General features: G+C 63.3%; 1 protein-coding gene across 3 annotated transcripts in view; it reads right to left on the bottom strand.

The window, feature by feature from the left end:
• The window catches only part of DGKG (diacylglycerol kinase gamma), a 129,559-nt gene that overhangs the window by 7,661 nt on the left and 97,638 nt on the right, over nt 1-24,260 (bottom strand). For all 3 annotated transcript variants that reach the window (XM_075937330.1, XM_075937332.1, XM_075937331.1), the window contains 6 exons: nt 20,173-20,333; nt 18,851-18,915; nt 17,449-17,539; nt 5,914-6,115; nt 2,687-2,807; nt 1,844-1,904 (listed from right to left, as the gene is read on the bottom strand). In XM_075937330.1, the coding sequence (XP_075793445.1) occupies nt 1,844-1,904; nt 2,687-2,807; nt 5,914-6,115; nt 17,449-17,539; nt 18,851-18,915; nt 20,173-20,333 (701 nt within the window). The remainder of the gene's footprint in view (nt 1-1,843; nt 1,905-2,686; nt 2,808-5,913; nt 6,116-17,448; nt 17,540-18,850; nt 18,916-20,172; nt 20,334-24,260) is intronic.

The following is a 24,260-nucleotide window of genomic DNA, read 5'->3' as shown; positions in this document are numbered from 1 at the left end:
CCCAGGCACACGGCAGAGCCGGGCCGGGGCCGTGTCCCTGGGAGCCGCCAGCCGGCCTCAATGCCATGGAGCAAAGGGGCTGGTCTGATGGGGGTCCTGGGCCGGGACGCTCACTCTCCCGGAGCTCCTGTCCCCGGCGGGTGCTGCACCCGGCCATGCAGGCCCTGCCGCGAGCCGAGCATGCTGCAGGGACAGAAATAGCAGGTTGCCAGGGCTCCGGTGCCACCCACCCGGAAGCTCCCAAGCACTTTCCATGCGTTCTCACGCCAGGGATGGGGGGAGGACTGGTGCCATCCTCGTGCTTCGCTTGTGTTCACCAGGGGGTCGCCTCCTGGCCTGGCACGGGCAGGGGCCAGCGTCCTGGGACAAGCCGCCGCAGGCAGCTGGGAGCCCCAGGATCTCTGCCAGCTGAGCTCGGGGGGCACTCGGTCAGTGCCCCCCCCCCCCGCTCTGTGCCCTGCCTCTGGAGGCCTTGAAGTTACTGAGGTGGGGCCGGTCGTGGGCCTGAAAATCCCCCCATGGAAAAGGAGCCCCAATGCCAAGAGGCTGGAGTTTTGTGCGGGTTTCTAAGAGCCCCCCAGCTTCCCAGGCCCGGCCTCCCCACTCAGTGCTGCGCCGGCAGCCAAGGGCAACCCCAGAGGCTTTGGCGGCGCCTGTTCCCGCCCCAGAGAGGCGCCCCGGCGGCCCCATGCGCTCGGGGCCAGCCCCCCGGCCCTGCTGCCAACGTGTCTCCATCAGAAAGGGGGTCTCGGCAGGCTCTTCGGAGGGCCGAGGCAGGCACAGGGCGGCGACCCAGCAGGGAGACACTTGGGGCACGTCTGCTCACTGCGCTCCCCAACAGCAGGGAGCCAAAAAGAGCCCCCCCCACCGGGCCCCCATTTGTTCGTTAGCCTCGGCCTTTCCGAGCCCGGCGCCAGGGCCACGCACTGTGCGTGGGGCCCCCCGTGGGCTGGGCCCTCCCCAGTGGGGCCCCTGTGGCCAGCCCCCCGCCCGTGTCACGTGCCGTCCAAGGGCCCTTGCGGGTAACCCAGTCCCCCCGGGCTGGTCTGCGGCCCCGTCGCTAGGCCTGGGCACGTTCTAGCCCCTTCTTGGGCGTCTAGCGCCGAGTCTCACCCCTCCTGGGGCTTAGGCCACTTCTCGTGGGGCCGGGGACCCGGCCTGCTGCGCCGGGTGCCAGCCACGTGCTGCCTCCTTCAGCGGGTGCTGCTGCTATTGTAACCGCCAGCGTGTGGCTTCGAACCGGGGACCCCGTCAGCCTCCCCTGCCCCAGCACTCCAGGCGCTGCACTCCCTGCCGGAGCCGGACACCAGCAACAGAGCAGCCTACGCCCTGCCCCTCCTTTTATCTGAGCCCCTGCACTCCGATTGGCTGCTTCTGAGCAGCCCTTCTAGGCCGGGCTGGAGGACCCGCCTTCGCTGCTCCTTTTGCTGGGGCGCTGGGTGGCAGGACAGCGGAGGCCGCCTAGGGCCCGGTGCAGCCCGTCACACGGTGTAACAGCTCCGACCAGGCCCCAGCCCCCTTCCCCTCTCTGCACGTGGGACTCGGGCTTTTGAGCCTCTTTCTGAGGCGGCAGGGCCGGGGGCACATTGCTTGGGCTCTTGGGCCTCTCTGGAGGGGGAGAGCGGCCAGGAGACAGTGACTTGGGGGGGCTGTGGGGTGATGAGGTCCCCTCCCGCCCCAGTGGGGGGGGACAAGGGACAGCTGCCGTCCAGTAGTGTACGTAGGGAAATCTTGGGGGGTTTCTCTGCATTGCTTATCCCGTCACTGAGGCAGGCCCCCGCCTCCAGCAGCTGCTCTTGCTGGGGGTCCCCGGCTTCCCCCCCGGTGCCCGCTGCCGACTCACTGTGCAGGGAGGCTGCATCCAGGGCTCTCCGTCCACCTGCATGGGGAGCAGCTTCGCTGTCCTGGAACCGCAAACACACAGGGCGCAGGGTGAGGCCTGGGAGGGCTGGGGGGACGGACACGGACGGGAGCACCCGGGGATGTGGGATGGACGCAGGAGGCTGCTGCAAGAGTCCGAGGCCAGAGGGACCCCAGAGATCCTCCCGTCCGACCCCCCGTCTAGCGCGGGGCTCCCAGACCATCCAGGCAGCAAACCCGGCCGGGGCAGAGCGAGGCAGGGCACGCCCCAGCCCGCCACGCTCCTGCGACGAAGCGCTCTGGCCTCGCCCCCAGCCTCAGGGCTGGCCCTGGCCTCGGCCACCGGCTCCCAGCTCGGCTCCCGGCCCCGGCTGTGGTCTCACCTGCGGCCCCAGCCAGGCGATCCAGGGAGCTAGCCCACCCACGTGCCCCCGAAGGCTCCCTGCGCACGAGGCGGGGCCCAGGGCTGGGGACACCGCCGGGCGCTAGTGGACTCCTCTGGGGAGGTGCCTGCCCCTCGGTAGCCCACCCGCCAGGTGAAACAAGGGAGCGGCCCGAGACTCGGCGGCCCGCAGGCTCCGGAGCAAACAGCAGCAGAGGCGAGTCCGACGCCCACGGCCTGGGAGCGCCACTCAGGGGAGGGCCCAGCCGTGCGCCGGGCTGCCCACACCCACGCCCCGCTCAGGCCAGAGGGAGGGCGGGGAGCGGGGGCCTGGCGCGGGGCAGCGCCCATGGGAGGAGGGCCACGCTGGCCAGCGTGACCTTGCCACCCACGCAAGGCAGGCGGGGCGGGACTGACTCCCAGTGGGCGCAGGCGGGACGGTACCTGATGGTGACGGAGGAGCACTGGGCCAGTCTCTTCCCAGCACTCTTCAGGCCGGTGTAGATCTGCCCCATCTCCATCGCCCCCTCCAGCCCCACCACTTCCAGGAGCTGGTCGCTGAGGTCTGGGAGGAGAGAGACAAACCGCAGCATGGAGGGGCCGGACGGGCCCATGTCCCCACACAGCCCTCCCCCGGCCGCGGGGCTAGCGCGAATTACCCCTGCTCCTTCCTACTCCTGCTTGAGGACAGGAGCCAGGCCTCGGGGACCGACATTTCCACAGCGACCGCGCTCGCCATCCCCACGAGGCAGCCCCTGAGGAGCAGAACTCGGCAGCCGCTGGAAACACAGCAGCCATGCTGCCTAGTGGTCAGGGCCGGGGCGCCAATACCTCGCCTAAAGGCAAGGCGAGGGGCGTTTGCTGAACAGATGGATTCAGCCTGGGCACTGAGGGGTAAGAGCTGTGAACCCCTGACTGGCCACCCACGCCTCGCCAACCCCCGGCGTTGGGATGTGCCCTGTGGTCACAAACCAAGCCCAGGGCCCCGCGACAGCGCACCGAACGCACATTGCTAGAATGGGGAGAGCCCCCGGGAATGGACAGGAGTCCCCGGGGAACGACAGGAATCTGGCCTTGCCACCAGAGATCCTAGACCACAGGCAAATGGAGCAGCTGCAGACAGGCCCGTGGGGTGTTCAGAGAGGTTCTGCTCCCATGAGAGATTCCTGGCCAGGTGTCTCAGCTTTAAAAGGAAGTTTTCCTTCACACAGTGCATGGTAAACCTGTGGAACTCCTTGCCGGAGGATGTTGTGAAGGCCAGGATTTCAACGGGGTTCAAAAAAGAGCTAGATAGATTCCTGGAGGTTAGGTCCCTCGATCGCTCTTAGCCAGGCTGGGCAGAGATGTGTCCCTAGTCTCTGTTTGTCAGAGGCTGGGAAGGGGCGACAGGGGAGGGATCACTGGTTGGTTCTCTGTTCTGTTCCCTCCCTCTGGGGCACCTGGCGTTGGCCACTGAGGGCAGACAGGACACGGGGCTGGATGGGCCTTTGGGCTGACGTTCTTACACGGAGCCATCTGCACATCAGGCGTTCAGAAAGGTCCCCCAGCAGTGTGCGGGGGCTCGGCCTGCCCCGGGCTGGGCCAGTTCCCACACAGCATATCGCAGAGAACGGGCCACGGCAATGGGGCAACTAGCTGCCCCCTGGCTCTGCGGGCTGGAGCTAGAGCCCTTGGGCTTGCGGCCCAGCTCCCAAGAGCACTGCTTGGAGCAGTCCCGGACAGGGCCCGAGTGCCTGTCTGAAGGTGCTTCTGCTTGTGCCTGGCGTCCCTGGTCCCTGCTGCCTTGCGGGGCCCACTCGGCCTCTGGGCAAAGACAGAGCCGCGTCGGCCTGTGGGGATTGCCTTGCAGGCACTGAGACCCGAGGGACCTTCCGGGAGGACTTCAAAGGCAGAGGCCCACAAAGCAGCCGCCCGCGAGGCTTGGAGAAGGCTGGTTCAGCGGGGCTGGTGGCAGAGGGACAGGCCCCGAGAACGAGGAAGGTGCAAAGAGAAGGAAGAGGGAGGCGGAGAACAGAAAAGGTCGGAGGAGAGGGCCCCCCGACCTCAGCCTGCAGGGGTGCTGTGTGTGCAGCTGGGGAAGGAGGCTCACACACCAGCCCATGCCGCTCTCGGAAGGCCCCAAGCACAGCTCGGAGCCGTGGCGGGAGGCGTTCTCGTGGCTCGGAGCCGTGGCGGGAGGCATTCTTGCAGCTCGGAGCCGCGGCGGGAGGCGTTCTCGTGGCTCGGAGCCGTGGCGGGAGGCGTTCTCGTGGCTCGGAGCCGTGGCGGGAGGCGTTCTTGTGGCTCGGAGCCGTGGCGGGAGGCGTTCTCGTGGCTCGGAGCCGTGGCGGGAGGCATTCTCGTGGCTCGGAGCCGTGGCGGGAGGCATTCTCGTGGCTCGGAGCCATGGCGGGAGGCGTTCTTGCAGCTCGGAGCCGTGGCAGGATGCGTTCTTGCAGCTCGGAGCCGTGGCGGGAGGCGTTCTTGCAGCTCGAAGCCACGGCGGGAGGCGTTCTTGCAGCTCGGAGCCACGGCGGGAGGCGTTCTTGCAGCTCGGAGCCACGGCGGGAGGCGTTCTTGCAGCTCGGAGCCGTGGCGGGATGCGTTCTTGCAGCTCAGAGCCGTGGCGGGAGGCGTTCTTGCAGCTCGGAGCCACGGCGGGAGGCGTTCTTGCAGCTCGGAGCCGTGGCGAGAGGCGTTCTCGTGGCTCGGAGCCCTGGCGGGAGGCGTTCTTGCAGCTCGGAGCCGTGGTGGGAGGCGTTCTTGCAGCTCGGAGCCGTGGCGGGAGGCGTTCTCGTGGCTTGGAGCCGCGGCAAGAGGTGTCCTCGTGGCTCGTGGCTTGGAGCCGCGGTGGGAGGCATTCTCATGGCTCAGAGCCATGGCAGGAGGTGTCCTCATGGCTCGGATCCGTGGCGGAAGGCGTCCTCATGGCTCGGAGCTGCGGCGGGAGGCGTTCTCGTGGCTCGGAGCCATGGCAGGAGGTGTCCTCATGGCTTGGAGCCGTGGCGGGAGGCGTCCTCATGGCTCGGAGCCGCAGTGGGAGGCGTTCTCGTGGCTCTGAGCCGCAGTGGGAGGCGTTCTCGTGGCTCTGAGCCGCAGTGGGAGGCGTTCTCGTGGCTCTGAGCCGCGGCGGGAGGCGCTCTTGTGGCTCGGAACCGTGGCGGGAGGCGTTCTCGCAGCTTGGAGCAGCCGGGGCTCAGGGCTCGGGATGCTGGCCCGATTCCGGCTCTTCCCCACTAGCTCATGGTAAGCCGTCCCCAAGGGAGCTGAGCAGCCGACCGCTCTCTGTCCCCGGGGCCCAACCCGGCCAGTCCTGCCCACCCCCCACTGCATGCGCCCCACCACGCAGACAAGAGGAAGAAATAACCCAGGTGGTGTCTGGGAGGGGGTTCACTGGCAGCTCTCCCCAGCACAGTGCAACCAGCCTCCTCACCTCAGACAGAGCCCTGCCACGGACACCGGCCCCGAGCCTCACGCCGACCTCCCTGAGATCTGCGTCCAACAATCCCGCGCCACCCGCCGGCCTACTGCTAGCCCGTCTCCAGCCGGCTGCTTCTCCCACCCTGCGGGCTGGGCTGCAGGCCCCCGGCTGGCCGGCCTCCCCGCTCCTCCGCCACACCCGGGCACTCTACCCACCACCCCAGGGCGAGGGGAGAGATCTCACTCCCTGCCTCCCCGCACCCGCGGCTCACCTTGGACGCAGAACTTGAGTTCCTTGGCGTCGGTGACCACCGTGGAGTGCAGCTTTTCGGGCACTTTCTTGCTCATCCGGTTGTAGCTGCGCTGCCGCTTGGTCTCGCCCCAGAGGTTGGAGCCGCCGTACATGCTGGGGATGTTGAGCACGGCGATGCCCTCCAGCGAGGTGCTGCTCAGGTCCAGCAGCGTGCCGTCGCACTGCAGACAGACAGACACACTGTAGACACACTGCCGTCGCGCTGCAGACAGACAGACACACTGCCGTCGCACTGCAGACAGACAGACACACTGTAGACACACTGCCGTCGCACTGCAGACAGACAGACACACTGCCGTCGCACTGCAGACAGACAGACAGACACACTGCCGTCGCACTGCAGACAGACAGACACACTGCGTCGCACTGCAGACAGACAGACACACTGCCGTCGCACTGTAGACAGACAGACACACTGTAGACACACTGCTGTCACTCTGCAGACGGACAGACACACTGCCGTCGCACTGTAGACAGACAGACACACTGCAGACACACTGCTGTCACTCTGCAGACAGACAGACACACTGCCGTCGCACTGCAGACAGACAGACACACTGCGTCGCACTGCAGACAGACAGACACACTGTAGACACACTGCTGTCACTCTGTAGACAGACAGACACACTGCCGTCGCACTGCAGACAGACAGACACACTGCATCGCACTGCAGACAGACAGACACACTGTAGACACACTGCTGTCACTCTGCAGATGGACAGACACACTGCCGTCGCACTGTAGACAGACAGACACATTGTAGACACACTGCTGTCACTCTGCAGACAGACAGACACACTGCCGTCGCACTGCAGACAGACAGACACACTGCGTCGCACTGCAGACAGACAGACACACTGTAGACACACTGCTGTCACTCTGTAGACAGACAGACACACTGCCGTCGCACTGCAGACAGACAGACACACTGTAGACACACTGCTGTCGCACTGTAGACAGACAGACACACTGTAGGCACACTGCCGTCACTCTGTAGACAGACAGACACACTGCCGTCGCACTGCAGACGGACGGACACACTGTAGACACACTGCTGTCACTCTGTAGACAGACAGACACACTGCCGTCACACTGCACACAGACAGACACATTGTAGACACACTGCTGTCACTCTGCAGACAGACAGACACACTGCCGTCGCACTGTAGACAGACAGACATACTGTAGACACACTGCCGTCACACTGCACACAGACAGACACACTGTAGACACACTGCCGTCACGCTGCAGACAGACAGACACACTGTAGGCACACTGCCGTCACTCTGTAGACAGACAGACACACTGTAGACACACTGCCATCGCACTGCAGACAGACAGACACACTGTAGACACACTGCCGTTGCACTGCAGACAGACAGGCACACTGCCTTCGCACTGCAGACAGACACACTACCGTGGCACTGCAGACAGACATACTGTAGACACACTGCCGTCACACTGCAGACAAACACACAGCCGTGGCATTGCAGACAGACAGACACACTGCTGTGGCATTGCAGACAGACATGCTACCATGGCACTGCAGATAGACAGACACGCTGCCATTGCACTGCAGACAGTCATACTGTAGACTCACTGCCATCGCACTGTAGACAGACAGTCTGTAGACACACTGCTGTGGCACTGCAGACAGGCAGACACACTATAGTGGCACTGCAGACAGACACACTGTAGACACACTGCAGACAGACAGACACACTATCGTGGCACTGCAGAGAGACACACTGCTGTTGTACTGCAGGCAGACACACTACCGTGGCACTGCAGATAGGCAGACATGATGCGGTGCCACTGCCATATCACTGCAGACCCACAGATATGCTATCGTGGCACTGCAGATAGACACACTGCCATGGCACTGCAGACAGACAGACACACTGCCGTGGCACTGCAGACAGACAGACACACTGCCGTGGCACTGCAGACAAACACACTGCCGTGGCACTGCAGACAGACAGACACACTGCCGTGGCACTGCAGACAAACACACTGCCGTGGCACTGCAGACAGGCAGACACACTGCCGTGGCACTGCAGACAGACAAACACACTGCCGTGGCACTGCAGACAGACAGACACACTGCCGTGGCACTGCAGACAGACAAACACACTGCCGTGGCACTGCAGACAGACAGACACACTGCCGTGGCACTGCAGACAGGCAGACACACTGCCGTGGCACTGCAGACAAACACACTGCCGTGGCACTGCAGACAGACAGACACACTGCCGTGGCACTGCAGACAGACAGACACACTGCCGTGGCACTGCAGACAGACAGACACACTGCCGTGGCACTGCAGACAAACACACTGCCGTGGCACTGCAGACAAACACACTGCCGTGGCACTGCAGACAGACACACTGCCGTGGCACTGCAGACAGGCAGACACACTGCCGTGGCACTGCAGACAGGCCGGCATGCTGCCGTGGTGCTGCAGATAGACGGACACATTGCTGTGGCCCTGCAAACAGACGGACACACGGCCATCGCGCTGTAGACAGACCAGCCGATGGGGTCAGTGAAGGGCAAGTAGGCTTGTGAGTGGGCCGTGTGAGCGGCTGCCTTCATCTCAGTGGGCAGCAGGGTTGAAATTGGCCACGTGCACATTGAATACACGCAGACTATGTCATAACCAGTCACAGAAACGCTTAATCATTTGTATATTCATAGAAATGTCATCAACTTCAAATAGTTCAAGAAAAGTTACGTTACATCACACTCAAATTAAATTACCAGCGCAAGTAACAACCTCCCAGGCCCACTGGTGTCGTACCCAGGACGCTTTCCCAGGACGGGGGTAACTAGCTAACTGCGCTTAGGTACCTAGAATTTGCGGGGGCCTCCCTCTCACTCCTTTTCTCCTGCTCGTACGTGAGCATTTGTTTCTAATATTGTATTGGGGGCGTGGGGAGTGGAGGGTGTACATCAGAAATCTCTAAGGGTGTGTCTACGCAGCACCCTTCGCTCCAACTAAGCGACGCAAATTGTAGCATTTATTTCGATGCTCTTTTGAAATAGCCGATTTTGTCACTTGGCGCAGTCTACGCCGTGCCAAATTTTGAAATAACTCGCTATTCCGAAATGCCTCTTGCGCCTCGTGGAATGAGGGTGACTGGAACATCAGGCTAAGCCCCCCCGTTATTTCAAACTCTATTTCAAAATAACGGGCTGCTTCAATAGATGCAGCATAGCTATTTCAGGATACTTCCGGTATCCTGAAATAGCTCCGCAGTGTAGACATGACCTAACAGCATTCCAGCGCTCACATAATCTTTGACCGTCTGGTTCTCTCTTTTGGCTACAAGATTTTTTATGATATGTTTTAAATGAGCATTTAAAAACCGCAGAGAAGTCAGCTTAGCTTTTTTTTTTTCAAGTAATTTCAAGTAGAACTGATGTCACTAAATGGACAAATATCACCATTCAGAGTTCACCATGTTTTATCTACATCCGCTCAGAAAACTCCCACCGCTCAGCCGCCTTTGCTTGTGGCCTCTTCTCTTATTACTTGACGTGACTTTAGAGAATCATCAAGCCTTATTCCTGTGATGATGGTTCCTTCTAAATGCGCTTTGGAAAACGGCGTTGACTTTGGCAGAAAATAATAGGAAAGATGGGAAAGAAGAAATGGTCAAAGGATTCACTATTTGGGGTCTTTATCAAGGCTTCTCAGCATTATACAGAAAAATTGCAGACTGAAAATGCCATTAAAAGGTGTGTGTGGCTTTTGAAAGGACTAGAGGAGAGGACAAGTAAACAGAGCTGGGAACTTTAATTGTATAAACAACTTTAATTCCTCTGCCAGCACTCAAGCATGGAGAGTATTTTATAAGCACACAGTACTTGGACTGGCATTATCGTCTGATTGGGAAGGCTGATAACCGATAACTGGCAAAATTAAGGGTGGTTCTCCAAGGAGGCAGAGAGCAAATTCCTTCCTTGATATTGCAAAAAACGCCATTCATGTATGCAGGGGAACATATCCTTTTTTTTTTTTGTATTCCAAATGTATTTTCTAGGCTGCAAAGCATCTGTTCTTTTGCCTGCTAAGTTATAGCTGAGCAAGGATCAGAATTTTTTGTTTCCTCTTGGATTTTGATGATGCTGGAGAATTTCTATCCTCCAGGTTTGTCAAAGAAGACGGTGTGTCGGGTAACAAAGAACTCTTCCGAGTCCTCGTTGCTAGAATTTTGACTCTTTTTCTTGCTGAGCAAAGGCCTTAGTCTTCTTTTTCACAGAATCGTATAAACGTTGGGCGGGAAGAGACTTCAAGAGGTCCCCTAGTCCAGCTGTCCATGCTGAGGCAGAACCAGAAAAACCAAGACCAACCCTGACAACTGTTTGTCTCACCTGTTCTTAACGCTCTCCAGTGGTGGGGACTCCACAGCCTCCTTTACAGAATTACAGAAATCCAGGAGTGGGAAGGAAGTTGTAAAACAATTCACGCTCAAGTGAGGACATTTTAAATAGTCATGCTCCAAAAATTAGGGAATTGTAAATATCACTGCATGAGAATATGTGTGATTCTGCCTGCAAATGAATATACCAATACACACACACACACACACACACACACAATGCTTGGAAGTCATGTTTAGCTCATCCTTGCTTGTGAAAAGCCACAAATGGAGGAGGTGGGGTTACACATACACACACACACACACACACACATACACACACACACACACACACACACACACACACACACACAATGCTTGGAAGTCATGTTTAGCACACACACACAATGCTTGGAAGTCATTTTTAGCACACACACACACAAAATGCTTGGAAGTCATTTTTAGCTCACCTTTGCTTGTGAAGAGCCAGAAATGGAGGAGAAGGGGTTACACACACGCACACACACACACACACACACACACACACACACACACACTCAATGATGCTTGGAAGTCATTTTAGCTCACACTTGCACACACACACACACACACACAATGATGCTTGGAAGTCATTTTAGCTCACACTTGCACACACACACACACACACACACACAATGATGCTTGGAAGTCATTTTAGCTCACACTTGCACACACACACACACACACACACACACACACACACACACACACACAATGATGCTTGGAAGTCATTTTAGCTCACCCTTGCTTGTGAAGAGCTAGAAAAAGGGGAGGAGGGGTTACACATTTTAAGCCAAGCTGAAAATCTTGGGTGGTTTGTTTCAGTTCCTCATTCTTCGGTGCATTTTTGAAAAAAATAATCCGTCGAAAGATCCTCCCGCATCTCGAGGTGCACGGTGGGTGCCTGGTTTGATGCCGCTCAGCTCACTGGCCTTTCTCCGTGGGTCTTTAACAGGGTAGCTTCTGGGCATGTCCAGACGTTGCGCTTCCATCCGGCAGGACTGGGCCGGTGAAGAGAGGAAGCGCCCAAGACCCGCCGATGCAATAGGGTCAGGGTCACGAAGGTGACGGAACGCGGTGTCATTCCATGGAGTTCACAGAGCTCATCCCCCGTGGAGCGAGGGGAGCTGGTCCTCCCCTCCTCCTTGAGCAGTGCAGGGGAGGGGCAAGCCACAGGCCTGGGCCTGGGCCGAGAACGCTGGAAGGCCCCGATGTGCTGAGACTGGACAGAGCTGCCCCGTTGGGAGGTGTGAACACCCCGGGGGAGTGCAGCCCCTCGCTGCTAACTCACGCCCACGTGCATGCAAGTAGCCACGTCAGGCCAGATTTACAAGGCAGCTGGCTGCTAAGGATGCAGGCAGGCGCCCTAAGGGAATAAACTACCCCAGAAAAAGCGCACTGGTGCGGGGGGTCCCGTGTCCATGCCGGGGGCGGGGCGCATCGTTTGGATGACTCTGGTAGAAACTGCCATTGCACTGCAGACAGACACACTGCCAGCACACTGCAGACAGACAGACACTCTGCTGGCGCACTACAGACAGACACACTACTGGTGCACTGCAGGCAGACAGACACACTGCTGTCACACTGCAGACAGACACACTGCCGTCACACTGCAATTGCACTGTAGACACACTGTTGTCGCACTGCAGACAGACAAACTGTAGACACACTGCAGTCGCACTGCAGACAGACACACTGCCGTCACACTGCAGTTACACTGCAGACACACTGCTGTCACACTGCAGACAGACAGGCACACTGTCATCGCACTGCAGACAGACACTCTGCCGTCGAACTGCAGACAGACACTCTGCCGGCACACTGCAGACAGACAGACACACTGCCGTCACACTGCAATTGCACTGCAGACACACTGTTGTCGCACTGAAGACAGACAGACACTCCGCCGTTGCACTGCAGACACACTGCCGTCACACTGCCGACAGACACACTGCCGACACACTGCCATTGCACTGCAGACAGACACACTGTAGACACACTGCCATCATGCTGCAGAGAGACAGACACACTGCCGTCGCGCTGCAGACAGACACACTGCCATTGCACTGCAGACAGACAGACACACTGCTGTCGCGCTGCAGACAGACAGACACACTGCCGTCGCGCTGCAGACAGACACACTGCCGTCGCACTGCAGACAGACAGACACACTGCCGTCGCGCTGCAGAGAGACAGACACACTGCCGTCGCACTGCAGACAGACACACTGCCATTGCACTGCAGACAGACAGACACACTGCCGTCGCGCTGCAGACAGACAGACACACTGCCGTCGCGCTGCAGACAGACAGACACACTGCCGTCGCGCTGCAGACAGACACACTGCCATCGCACTGCAGACAGACAGACACACTGCCGTCGCGCTGCAGACAGACACACTGCCATTGCACTGCAGACAGACAGACACACTGCCGTCGCGCTGCAGACAGACAGACACACTGCCGTCGCGCTGCAGACAGACACACTGCCGTCGCACTGCAGACAGACAGACACACTGCCGTCGCGCTGCAGACAGACACACTGCCGTCGCGCTGCAGACAGACACACTGCCGTCGCACTGCAGACAGACACACTGTAGACACACTGCCGTCGCACTGCAGACAGACAGACACACTGCCGTCGCACTGCAGACAGACAGACACACTGCCGTCGCGCTGCAGACAGACAGATACACTACTGTCAGCAGCTTTCTAGTGCAGACAGGGCTGTAGGCCCCCACCACTAGCACGGACCACACAAGAGATCGACAGTGAGGAACAGGCTGCTGTGCCGACAACACGCTGGCTAGAGCAGCCACTGACCCGGTGAAGCGAAAGAAGGAACAGACCCAGGCCTGCAGCTAAGCTGGAAACGGGCATCAGATAAACCGTCTGTAGGCCACCACTGCTCTGAACAGGGAAGGGACGGAGGTGGTGACTCGGTCCAATAAGGACGCCGCCCGCTAAGTCTTACGCACGCTGGTGCCTTCAGGGGGTTGGGGAGGTGAGCGTATTAGAAAGGGCCGCCAGCCACTGCTGGGCTTGGCAGAACTTGGGTGGGTTTGTAGAGGGAGAAACATTGTTCTCCTTGGCCTCTGAGGACAGGGCAGGGAGCAAGGGGCTTACACTGCAGCAAGGGAGGTTTAGGCGGGACAGCAGAAATAACTTCCTGCCTGGGGGTGACACGCTGGAATAAATTGCCTAGGGAGGCTGTGGAATCTCCAGCCCTGGAGATATTTAAGAGCAGGTCGGACAGACACCTGTCAGGGATGGACGGTGTCCGGTCCTGCCAGCCCTAGGATTCTGTGATTAACACGGAGCATCACCCCCGCCTCCCCGACGCAGAGGAGCATCCAAGGAGCAGGGAACGTGTTCCCCGAGTGCCAGCGTGGTACAATGGGTTCTTTGAGAGGGGGCAGCTGGCAGGGAGGCTGGCTGGAGAAATGTGCAGCTGGGGAAACCCAGATTTGTGTCCAGGAGCCGTCCCGTCGCAGTTGCCAATTTCCAAAACAAAACTGCCATTTCTCTGCCCGCATGGCAGTTGCCTCAGAGCCGGAGGGAGGACGGGCTGGGAATTTCAACCGAAACTCCCGCTGGGTTAACGCTTTGCTGCCTGGCATGGCGCTGTCTGCGGCACACGCGCGTCGGATCTGGAGTGCCGGCGCATCGCTGCGTGGTGTGGCTCCCGCGCCCGGCTCAGAGACACGGGGATTTTAACAACCCCTCCACCTTTTCCTCATCCCATGGCCCAGTCGGGTGGGGTCCCTCTGTCCAGAGCAAGCTGGAATTCTTGCCAGGCCACGGACGGACCAGTTCAGGGAGGCTGGCCAGCCGCATAGCTGGAAACCGGGGCTAGGGAGAAAGGCACCACCTTGGGGATCAGGCCAGAAACGTGGCCGCTTGGCAGGTCAGGCCCCTCCAGTGCCTGCACTAGCGATGCTGCCTTTCCGTTAGTCATTCCTCTGGACTACTTCAACCAACCTGTGGAACTCCTTGCCAGAGGATGTGCTGAAGACTAGGACTTGAACAGGGTTCAAAAAAGAGCTAGATAGATTCCTGGAGGTTAGGTCCATCAGTGGCTATTGGCCAGGATGGGTAGGCATGGTGTCCCTGGCCTCTGTTTGTCAGATGATAGGGGAGGGATCACGTGAGGATCCCGTTGTGGTCCCTCCCTCTGGGGGATCCGGCATGGGCCGCTGTGGGCAGACAGGACACTGGGCTGGATGGACCGTTGGTCTGACCCAGTCTGGCCGTTCTTAAGTTCTTCTGTTCAAATCCCGGTGACCGGGGTTGGTGCGGGGACGTGGGGGAGACGCAGGAGTCACTCGACAATCTGGTGGCCCTTGTGGCCTTAAAAGCTGCGACTCTGCTCCCCTGCCCACGTGCCTGATCTCTCACCGAACCACATCCTCCTGCGCTCCCGTTGGCATTGACTGCGCATGGCAGTCGCTGCCAGGCATCTCCCCCCGGACAAGCCCCCTTGGGGCAGGGCCTGGCCCCGGGACCTCCCAGGCTGCAGTGGGCGAGGCTACAATGCGGGGTCCACAGCTCGCCGGGTGAGCTGAGGAGGGGCTCCGCGGAGAGGGGTGTCCAAGGCCAGGGGAGGAGCTTGGGGTGGCTGGGGGGTGGAGGGGGGCCGGCAGAGGCCCCTGGAGCTGGGGGAGGTGAGGTGGCCCTGGCAGAGGTCACCCTATCTGCTGTGCTTTGGGGGCCCTTTGACCCCAGCGTTGGCGCCCGTGTCCTTCTCCCCGGTGGTGACTCGCTGGCTTTGCTGCATCTTTCCTGCCCCTGGCTGCTGTGAGCCCACGCGGGCTGCCCGGGGTGACACAGGGACGCGCCGTTTCTGCCCCGGCAGCCCAAGAGTCTCTTTCACGGGAGGGTGGGCACCCAGCCACGAGGCCACAATGGAGGGGCTGAAAGGGGCGGGGCCTGCTGCCAAGTCTTTGGCACCGAACTGGACCTTCTTTGCTTGACTGACACTCGAGGACAGGACCCCTGCCCCTTGCCCACGCTGGGGAGCGACGCCCCCACCTCCCGGCCAGGCACCTAGCACTGCAATGGATCTGAACTGTGGGGCAGGCCCCAGTCCCGTGGCTCTACCTGGCCACGGGCGCACGGTGCGGCCCGGAAACCGGCTTTCAGAGCGCTCCTCCGCTTCGGCTCCGCTGCCACGCACGGGCCAGCTGGCCTCAGAATTCCACCTGACTCGTGGCCCGAGGGCCGGTGCTGAGGGGTCTGGATGCTTTGCCAAGGAGCAGAGAGGGCGAAGGGGGGTTTCCACCACCTCGCTCCAGCTCAGCATCCCACCCCCAGGCCTCGCCTCAGAGCAGATCGGTTCCTTTCCTGCCTTGCACCCCGGGATCCCTTCTCCACTAGCTCAGCACAGGTCGCTCGGCCTGGCCAGCGGACACTCCTGGGGCTGGCGTTCTAGGCTCGCTGCCTGGGCACAGCTAGCTGGGGGATGGGTTCCCTCCTGCCCGAGGGAGGAGAACGCCACTGCTGGCGGTAAAATCCACGTGCGTGTGGCTGGGCTGAGAGCACAGCGCCGTCTGACTCACACGGGCCCCTCCATCCTACGCCATCGCGCCCTCCTCCCTGGTTCCACCTCCCACCCTTGTCGGGTTTCACATGCAGCACCCTGCCCCCTTCCCGTCCCCTCCCAGCCCTTCCTACCCAGGCTGTAATTAAGGTAAGAGATACACTGGGGAGATTAGGGGTTTCTTTGCGGGACATGAATTAAACTGCAAGCGGCCTTTCTCTTTTCCAGCCCTCATGAATAAGCAATGAAAGGTTCATTTATTCAGCGATAAGGGAAGCGGGGAGTTTACGGAAAAACCCACCGCGCTGTGAAACGGCCGCGCGCTTAGCAACCACAGGCAAGCAGCTCCCTCCGCTAATTAAAGGCTGTTTCCATGTCGCCCGAAGACGGCTGTGCGCAGGCCCGGCGTTCACAGAGAGCGCCTGTTCCCGGCCTGCCTCCGTCCAGCTGCGAGGCACGCCCAGGGGAATTCTGATCTCCCGCCACGGGCAGGAGCGAGGGCAGGGGCCCGGCTCCGAGCGCTCTGGTGCGTGTTTAGAGAGAAGTCCCCTCGCAAATACACAGACGTGACCTGAATATTTCCCCGAGCTTCTTGCCTGTTTCCTTTCCCCAGACGCTTGCTCCTTTCCCCCGGCTTCCTGCCTGCGCCCAGCAGCGCTGGGGACACCCCGCTCCGGGAGGGACGGAGCCAATCAGGCAGGGCTACGGAGCGCCTGTGTTTACACGCCAACTGCTCGGGGCTCTCCCACGAAGAGCAAGAGGCCGGCTTGACGGGAACGCGCTAGAACGTCTGCAAGGCGCAGTGACGTCGGTCCGTTTCAGGTCGGGGCTGGGCTCGCTTGCACAGCCCTACGGACCCCATTCTGCCAGGCGCTGGGGAGCTGCAGAGGGCAAAGCCCCGCCTGCCCCAAAGAGCGTACTGTCTGCTCGCCGAACGCAGCGGCGGGGCCTTGCTGGGGCTCAGCTCTCGGCCTTTGCTCGGAAACGATATTTGAGGGACACAAAACTGGAGGGGGCCTGTATGGTCGGATCCCTGCAGCGACGAGCAACGTTTTCCAAATCACCTACAGGGCAGAGGTGCCTAAAATGAGCAAAAGCACCTAAGTGATTTAGGAGCCTAGGGCTCACTTCCAAGAGTGGCAGGCACTTACGGTCACAAGTTCAAAGGTATTTAGACACCCGAGGACAGACACGTGTCTGGCAGGGCCTTCGAAAGCATCTAAGTAGGTTCAGTGTCTCACCGATCCGATGGGAGTTAGGCACGCAGGTGCTTTCGAACCTAGCTGCATCTTTATGCACCTAAATACCTTTGACAATCTGGCCGTAAGCGCTGAAGCCCCTTTTGAAAAGGGGATTTGGGTTCCTAAGAGGTCTCCTCTGCCAATAAATATTCCGATGCCAGCCGGCGACCCTCCACGATCCACTGCCATCCCGGACGTCCCTGAGGGGGCAGATGGCCGGAGCTCCCCTTTCCTTCCCAGGAGCTCAGCCTCCCGGAGGAGTCGCTTGCGGGCCCCCGTCAGTGCCACGCGGGGGCCAAGGGGGCTCACCTCCACCTCCAGGTACTCGTGCAGCTTCTTGCAGGTGGCAGCAAAGGTCTCCGTCGTGCCGAATTCGAAGTACCACAGCTTGTTCTTCATCCTGGCCCACGGGACAGAGCGGGGACAGGCGTGAGCGTGTCTGCCGGAGACCCGGCTCCCTCCCCACAGCCCCGCTGGCAGGGGACTGGCCGGCCAGGGGCTGAGCTGCTGCCCGCACGCCTGTCTCCCACAACCAGCGGGCTGGCAAGGGAAGGCGTCTCCTCGGCAGCCGCCGTGACACCCGCGCTCAGCCCAGAGTCGAAGGGAATATGGGCCGTTGGGGGCGGGGGGCTGGCGAGGCCCGAGCAGGGCAGTTTCTGCAGCTCTGCCGCCACTGAGCTGCCTTCCGCCGAGCTGGGCAGCCGGGCAGCGTCCGGAGCGCAGGAATTCCTGCTTTCGGCCAGGCCCGGCGTCGCCCAGGAGGCGCCCACGTGCTGGTTCCACCCCCTACCCGGCAAACCCAGCAGACCACTGCGGGGTGCCCAGGGCACCGGTCTGCAGAAACCCCAGTCACAGCGGGGCTCCCCGTGGGCGGAGGTGGCTGGGGCAGCGGCTCCTCTCCAACCCCGGCTCTCCTCTCGGGGGAAGGGGGACGGGGACAGGAGACCTCCAGCCAGCCCTCTGCTCCACCCCCGCCCGCACTGCCCGGGCCAGGGACCCTACCAGCCCCTGGGCCGTCCTGCTGCTGGGAGGGGAGGACTGAGCTGGCCCCAGTGGCAGCGGGGGGGGCACACGGAGAAGGGGGCCGGGGAGCGCTCTGCCCAGGGGATGCAGCGAGGGGTCAGTGGAATCCCGGAGGCACAGCTAGCTCGGTTCACCAGCCACTGAACAGAGCCGGGCCAGGCCGGACAGGGGACCCCACGGGTGAGTGGCTGGGGCGCCTCATGTCTTGTGCTCCCAGGGGTGTGAATCGAAGGGCGAATTCACACCTCGCCAGCCCAACGGGGGGTCCCACAAGGCTCCCCCCAGCTCGGGACAATGCAGAGAGCTCCCCTGCCTAGCTCCTGGGCTGCCCACTGGTCCCAGGGCCACGGCTCCATGCCCCCTTGTGGGGCGCTGGGACGGTGGGGGGTCGGGAGGAAGCCACCGTCTGCGATATCGGAAGCCCCGGAGGTGTGGGCGCCTGGGGCCAGGAAATGGGAGGAAAGACGAACGACGCCGAACCTCGGAGGCCCAACGCGCCCCATGGCCACGGCCACGCTGGCACCACAGGCCTCGGGCGCTGGGTCGTGCGCGCCCGGACCAAAGCCCCCGCAGCGAGATGGGCCGGCGCGGCACGGCCTCCCCCACCGCTCGGGTGCCTCCCGGCGCATTCGCAGCAGGGCCCGGGGCCCTGTCCACAGCCCGTGCGCGCCGGAGCGGCCGGGGGTACCTGCTGTTGAACTTCTCCGGGTGCTTCTCTCTCATCAGGTGGAAGCGATGCGCGATGGAGGCGTCCTGCAGGGAGGGGGGCCACGGGCACGTCAGCTGCCTTGGGACAGGCCGGCTGGCAACAGGGGCCTTGCCCGAAAAATCCCGGCAAAGTAACACGGGCGCGGAGACCCAGCCAAGTAGGCGCCACCTCTTTAGCCGGGAGCAGAGCATTACGCCGGGCTGCCACCTGGCCCCCCCGCGCCACCCCCGTCCCGCTCCACCACCCTGCCCCCCCGCTCCTTCCCGTCCTCACCCCGCTCCACCCCGTCCCCCCCCCTCCCCTCCGTCCTCACCTGGCCCCCCCGCGCCACCCCCGTCCCGCTCCACCACCCTGCCCCCCCGCTCCTTCCCGTCCTCACCCCGCTCCACCCCTGCCCCCCCCGCTCCTTCCCGTCCTCACCCCGCTCCACCCCTGCCCCCCCGCTCCTTCCCGTCCTCACCCCGCTCCACCCCTGCCCCCCCGCTCCTTCCCGTCCTCACCCCGCTCCACCCCTGCCCCCCCCGCTCCTTCCTGTCCTCACCCCGCTCCACCCCTGCCCCCCCGCTCCTTCCTGTCCTCACCCCGCTCCACCCCTGCCCCCCCGCTCCTTCCCGTCCTCACCCCGCTCCACCTCCTGTCCCCCCCGCTCCTTCCTGTCCTCACCCCGCTCCACCCCCTGTCCCCCCCACTCCTTCCCGTCCTCACCCCGCTCCACCTCCTGTCCCCCCCGCTCCTTCCTGTCCTCACCCCGCTCCACCCCCTGTCCTCACCCCACTCCACCCCGCTGTCCCTTCTGCTCCCCCCATCCTGCTCCACCCCCTGCCTCCAGCCCACTCCCCTCCCATCCTCACCCCGTTCCACCCTCCTGTCCCCCCTGCTCCCTCCATCCTGCTCCATCCCCTGCCCCCAGCCCACTCCAGCCCCCCAACTCACCTTTCTCCACCCCAGTCCCCATCCCGCTCCACCCCCCGTCCCCAGCCCACTCTTCCCCTGTCCTCCAGCCCACTCCACCCTGAGTTCCCAGTCTGCTCCTCCCTGCCCCCAGCCCGGCTCCCATCCGCATTGCTCGGGGAAGTGAGATGAGCTGGGGCCGGTTGCTCCGCTTCCCACCTCCCTGATGAGTGCAGGGGTAGGCTGACCCTGCTGCCAGTGCCAGGCCCCCGGTAGCCTCTGGGCAGCCCCCCGCTGAACTACCCTACGGAGGGACGGCTCTGCTTCCAGCCACCGGCCCAGCACGGCCTAGGGGCTCTGCCCCCCAGCGCCTGTAGCCCGGCCACAGCAGGGCCAGCCGAGCCACTCACCACGCCGATGGAGAAGTAGTTGTTGATGATGCTGTACGGGACGGGGTCGCCATTCTCCTCCTTGTCGGCGGGGATGACGTCAATGCGCCAGCGGTCCAGCATGACCTCCGTGCTGTGCTCCACGTCCTTCAGCACCTTCAGCAGGCTGCCCCCCTCGTAACCTGGCGGGCGGAGCGGGGGGCTCGCCGTTAGTGCCGGGCGGGGCCGGGGAGGGGGTCACCCAGGGGCCTCGCTGGGGCAGCACCCAGGCCACGAGGAGCTGGCGGCAGGAGGCCCCGGCCACACCAGGCCCCGTGTAGCGCAGGGCCTAGCTGGGGGGACGGGGGGACAGCCAGGGCTGGTGGCGTCACACAGGGCCCCGCACTGGCTGCACTGGCAGACCTGACCATGCGGCGGGGAGGGCCTCTGCGGGGCCGGGGGCAGGGCAAGACGGGAGCGTGTGGGGGAGCCAGGTCTGGGCAGACGCAGGAGATGGGGGGCACCGGCACTTCCTCACCAAGGGTCAAACCCAGGCCTCAGTGGGGAAGGCACCAAACTCTGTCCAACAGCTCATCAGGGAGACACCCCGCGCTTCAGTGACTGGTGTCAGGGCGGGGTCTGGGGGCCCCGGGGCAGAGCCGGGTCGGGGTCTGGGGGTCCCCAGGGCAGAGCCAGGTCGAGGGCTGAGGGCCCACAGGGCAGAGCTAGGTCGGGTTCCCGGGGCAGATCCGGGTTGGGGTCTGGGGGTCCCCGGGGCAGAGCCGGGTCAGGGTCTGGGGGCCCCCGGAGTAGAGCCGGGTCAGGGTCTGGGGGCCCCCGGAGCAGAGCAGGGTCGGGGTCTGGGGGGCCCGGGGCAGAGCCGGGTCAGGGTCTGGGGGCCCCCGGGGCAGAGCCGGGTCGGGGTCTGGGGGCCCCCGGAGCAGAGCCGGGTCAGGGTCTGGGGGTCCCCAGAGCAGAGCCGGGTCGGGGTCTGGGGGTTCCCGGGGCAGAGCCGGGTTGGGGTCTGGGGGCCCCCGGAACAGAGCCGGGTCGGGGTCTGGGGGTCCCCAGGGCAGAGCCGGGTCGGGGTCTGGGGGTCCCCGGGGCAGAGCCGGGTCGGGGTCTGGGGGTCCCCGGGGCAGAGCCGGGTCGGGGTCTGGGGTCCCCGGGGCAGAGCCGGGTCGGGGTCTGGGGGTCCCCGGGGCAGAGCCGGGTTGGGGTCTGGGGTCCCCAGGGCAGAGCTGGGTTGGGGTCTGGGGCCCCCGGGGCAGAGCCGGGTTGGGGTCTGGGGGCCCCCGGGGCAGAGCCGGGTCGGGGTCTGGGGGCCCCCGGGACAGAGCCGGGTCGGGGTCTGGGGGTCCCCAGGGCAGAGCCGGGTCAGGGTCTGGGGGTCCCCGGGGCAGAGCCGGGTCAGGGTCTGGGGTCCCCGGGGCAGAGCCGGGTTGGGGTCTGGGGGCCCCCGGGGCAGAGCCGGGTCGGGGTCTGGGGGCCCCCGGGGCAGAGCCGGGTCGGGGTCTGGGGGCCCCCGGGGCAGAGCCGGGTCGGGGTCTGGGAGTCCCCGGGGCAGAGCCGGGTCGGGGTCTGGGGCCCCCGGGGCAGAGCCGGGTTGGAGTCTGGGGGCCCCCGGGGCAGAGCCGGGTCGGGGTCTGGAGGTCCCCGGGGCAGAGCCGGGTCGGGGTCTGGAGGTCCCCGGGGCAGAGCCGGGTCGGGGTCTGGGGGTCCCCGGGGCAGAGCCGGGTCGGGGTCTGGGGGTCCCCGGGGCAGAGCCGGGTTGGGGTCTGGGGGTCCCCGGGGCAGAGCCGGGTCGGGGTCTGGGAGTCCCCGGGGCAGAGCCGGGTTGGGGTCTGGAGGTCCCCGGGGCAGAGCCGGGTCGGGGTCTGGGAGTCCCCGGGGCAGAGCCGGGTTGGGGTCTGGAGGTCCCCGGGGCAGAGCCGGGTCGGGGTCTGGGGGTCCCCGGGGCAGAGCCGGGTCGGGGTCTGGGGGTCCCCGGGGCAGAGCCAGGTTGGGGTCTGGAGCCCCCGGGGCAGAGCCGGGTTCGGGTCTGGGGGTCCCCGGGGCAGAGCCGGGTTGGGGTCTGGAGGTCCCCGGGGCAGAGCCGGGTTGGGGTCTGGGGGTCCCCGGGGCAGAGCCGGGTTGGGGTCTGGAGCCCCCGGGGCAGAGCCGGGTTCGGGTCTGGGGGTCCCCGGGGCAGAGCCGGGTTGGGGTCTGGAGGTCCCCGGGGCAGAGCCGGGTCGGGGTCTGGGGGTCCCCGGGGCAGAGCCTCGCCGCTCCTCTGGCTCTTGCTAGAACAGCAGCTTAGGCCCTGGGTGCCCCTGCCCAGAGAGGGACTCAGGCGGTTCTCGTGGGCCCTCTGGCCTGCTCTGTACCCCGTCCTGGAGCCACAGGAGTGAGAGCGGCATCCAGCCGGGAGCTGAGCCGCGGAGAGTCACGGCCAGGCCGGCCGCCCCGGGCACCCTCCCCTCACCGAGGCTCTTCTCCGGGGCCCGTTGCAGGCCAGCCGGGCTCCTCCCTTGGCGAGGCTGGCGCGTGGGTGCATCCGGCCCCTCCTCTCTGCTGCCGGGCTGCTCTCCCCTGTGGCGGCTCATCCCAGGCCGCCGGGGAAGGCAGCGGGGTCCGGCCCAGCATCACAGGAGCCCGGCACCGAGTCACGAGGGCCTGCTCCTGGCTCCGGGTAAAGAAACCCGGAAGGGCACGCTCCATCAACAGCAGGCACCGCTGGGGGCTCGTCAGGTCGCTCCTGCCAGGGTCTCAGCTGTTTTGCCCGGCTTCAGCCCCCATCGCTGCGTCTCTGCCACGTCCCGGCCAGGCCAGCCGGGGGATGAGCTAGCGCCAGCGTCGGGGGCTGCCTCCCCGAGGGGCTACGAAGGGCGACCCATCGCACGGAGCCCCGAGAGGCACGCAGTGGCCATGGCGGTGACGGCGACCGCCCCTCAGCTCCGGGCCGGACCCACAAGGGCCTCTCCGGGCAGCACTCACCGGCTGAGCCTGGAGGCCTACCCGGGCCGGGTCAGTGGCCTTGAATGCTGCAGGAATGCTGCAAACAGCCCTTTGGGACAGACCTCCCGGCTCCGTCACGCACCATCACCAGGAGAGGGTGGTTCGTAGCCAGAGAGAGCAGAGTGCAAACGCCCGGCTGGACCCAGTAAGGCTGCTCCTGGAGAGGCTGGGGACACCTCACTTTGGTGAGGGCCGAACCGAAACTGGGCTGTTCAGCACATCGCACGCTCCACGCACGCTCCATGCACACTCCACGCACGCTTCACACACGCTCCACGCACGCTCCATGCACACGCCACACACGCTTGTGTTGCTCCATGTACGCACTGCACGCTTCAAACTGGGCCATCCAGCGCATCGCACGCTCCATGCACACTCCACGCACGCTTGCGTTGATCCATGTATGCACTGCACGCTTCAAACTGGGCCATCCAGCGCATCGCACGCTCCATGCACACTCCACGCACGCTTGCATTGCTCCATGTATGCACTGCACGCTTCAAACTCGGCCATTCAGCGCATCGCACGCTCCATGCACACGCCACACACGCTTGCGTTGATCCATGTATGCACTGCACGCTTCAAACTGGGCCATCCAGCGCATCGCACGCTCCATGCACACTCCACGCACGCTTGCGTTGCTCCATGTACACACTGCACGCTTCAAACTGGGCCATCCAGCGCATCGCACGCTCCATGCACACTCCACACACGCTTGCATTGATCCATGTATGCACTGCACGCTTCAAACTGGGCCATCCAGCACATCGCACGCTCCATGCACACTCCACACACGCTTGCGTTGATCCATGTATGCACTGCACGCTTCAAACTGGGCCATCCAGCGCATCGCACGCTCCACGCATACTCCACGCACGCTTGCGTTGATCCATGTATGCACTGCACACTTCAAACTGGGCCATCCAGCGCATCACATGCTCCATGCACACTCCACACACGCTTGCGTTGATCCATGTATGCACTGCACGCTTGCATTTCTCCATGAATGCATTGCACGCTTCAAACTGGGCCATCCAGAGCATCGCATGCTCCATGCACGCTCCACGCACGCTTGCGTTTCTCCATGAATGCATTGCACGCTTCAAACTGGGCCATCCAGCGCATCGCACGCT

Source organism: Pelodiscus sinensis, chromosome 10, assembly GCF_049634645.1.
Source record: "Pelodiscus sinensis isolate JC-2024 chromosome 10, ASM4963464v1, whole genome shotgun sequence".
In the NCBI taxonomy this organism is placed as follows: domain Eukaryota; kingdom Metazoa; phylum Chordata; order Testudines; family Trionychidae; genus Pelodiscus; species Pelodiscus sinensis.
The sequence above is the reverse complement of the archived record's forward strand: the minus strand, read 5'-3'. Positions and strand labels throughout refer to the sequence as shown.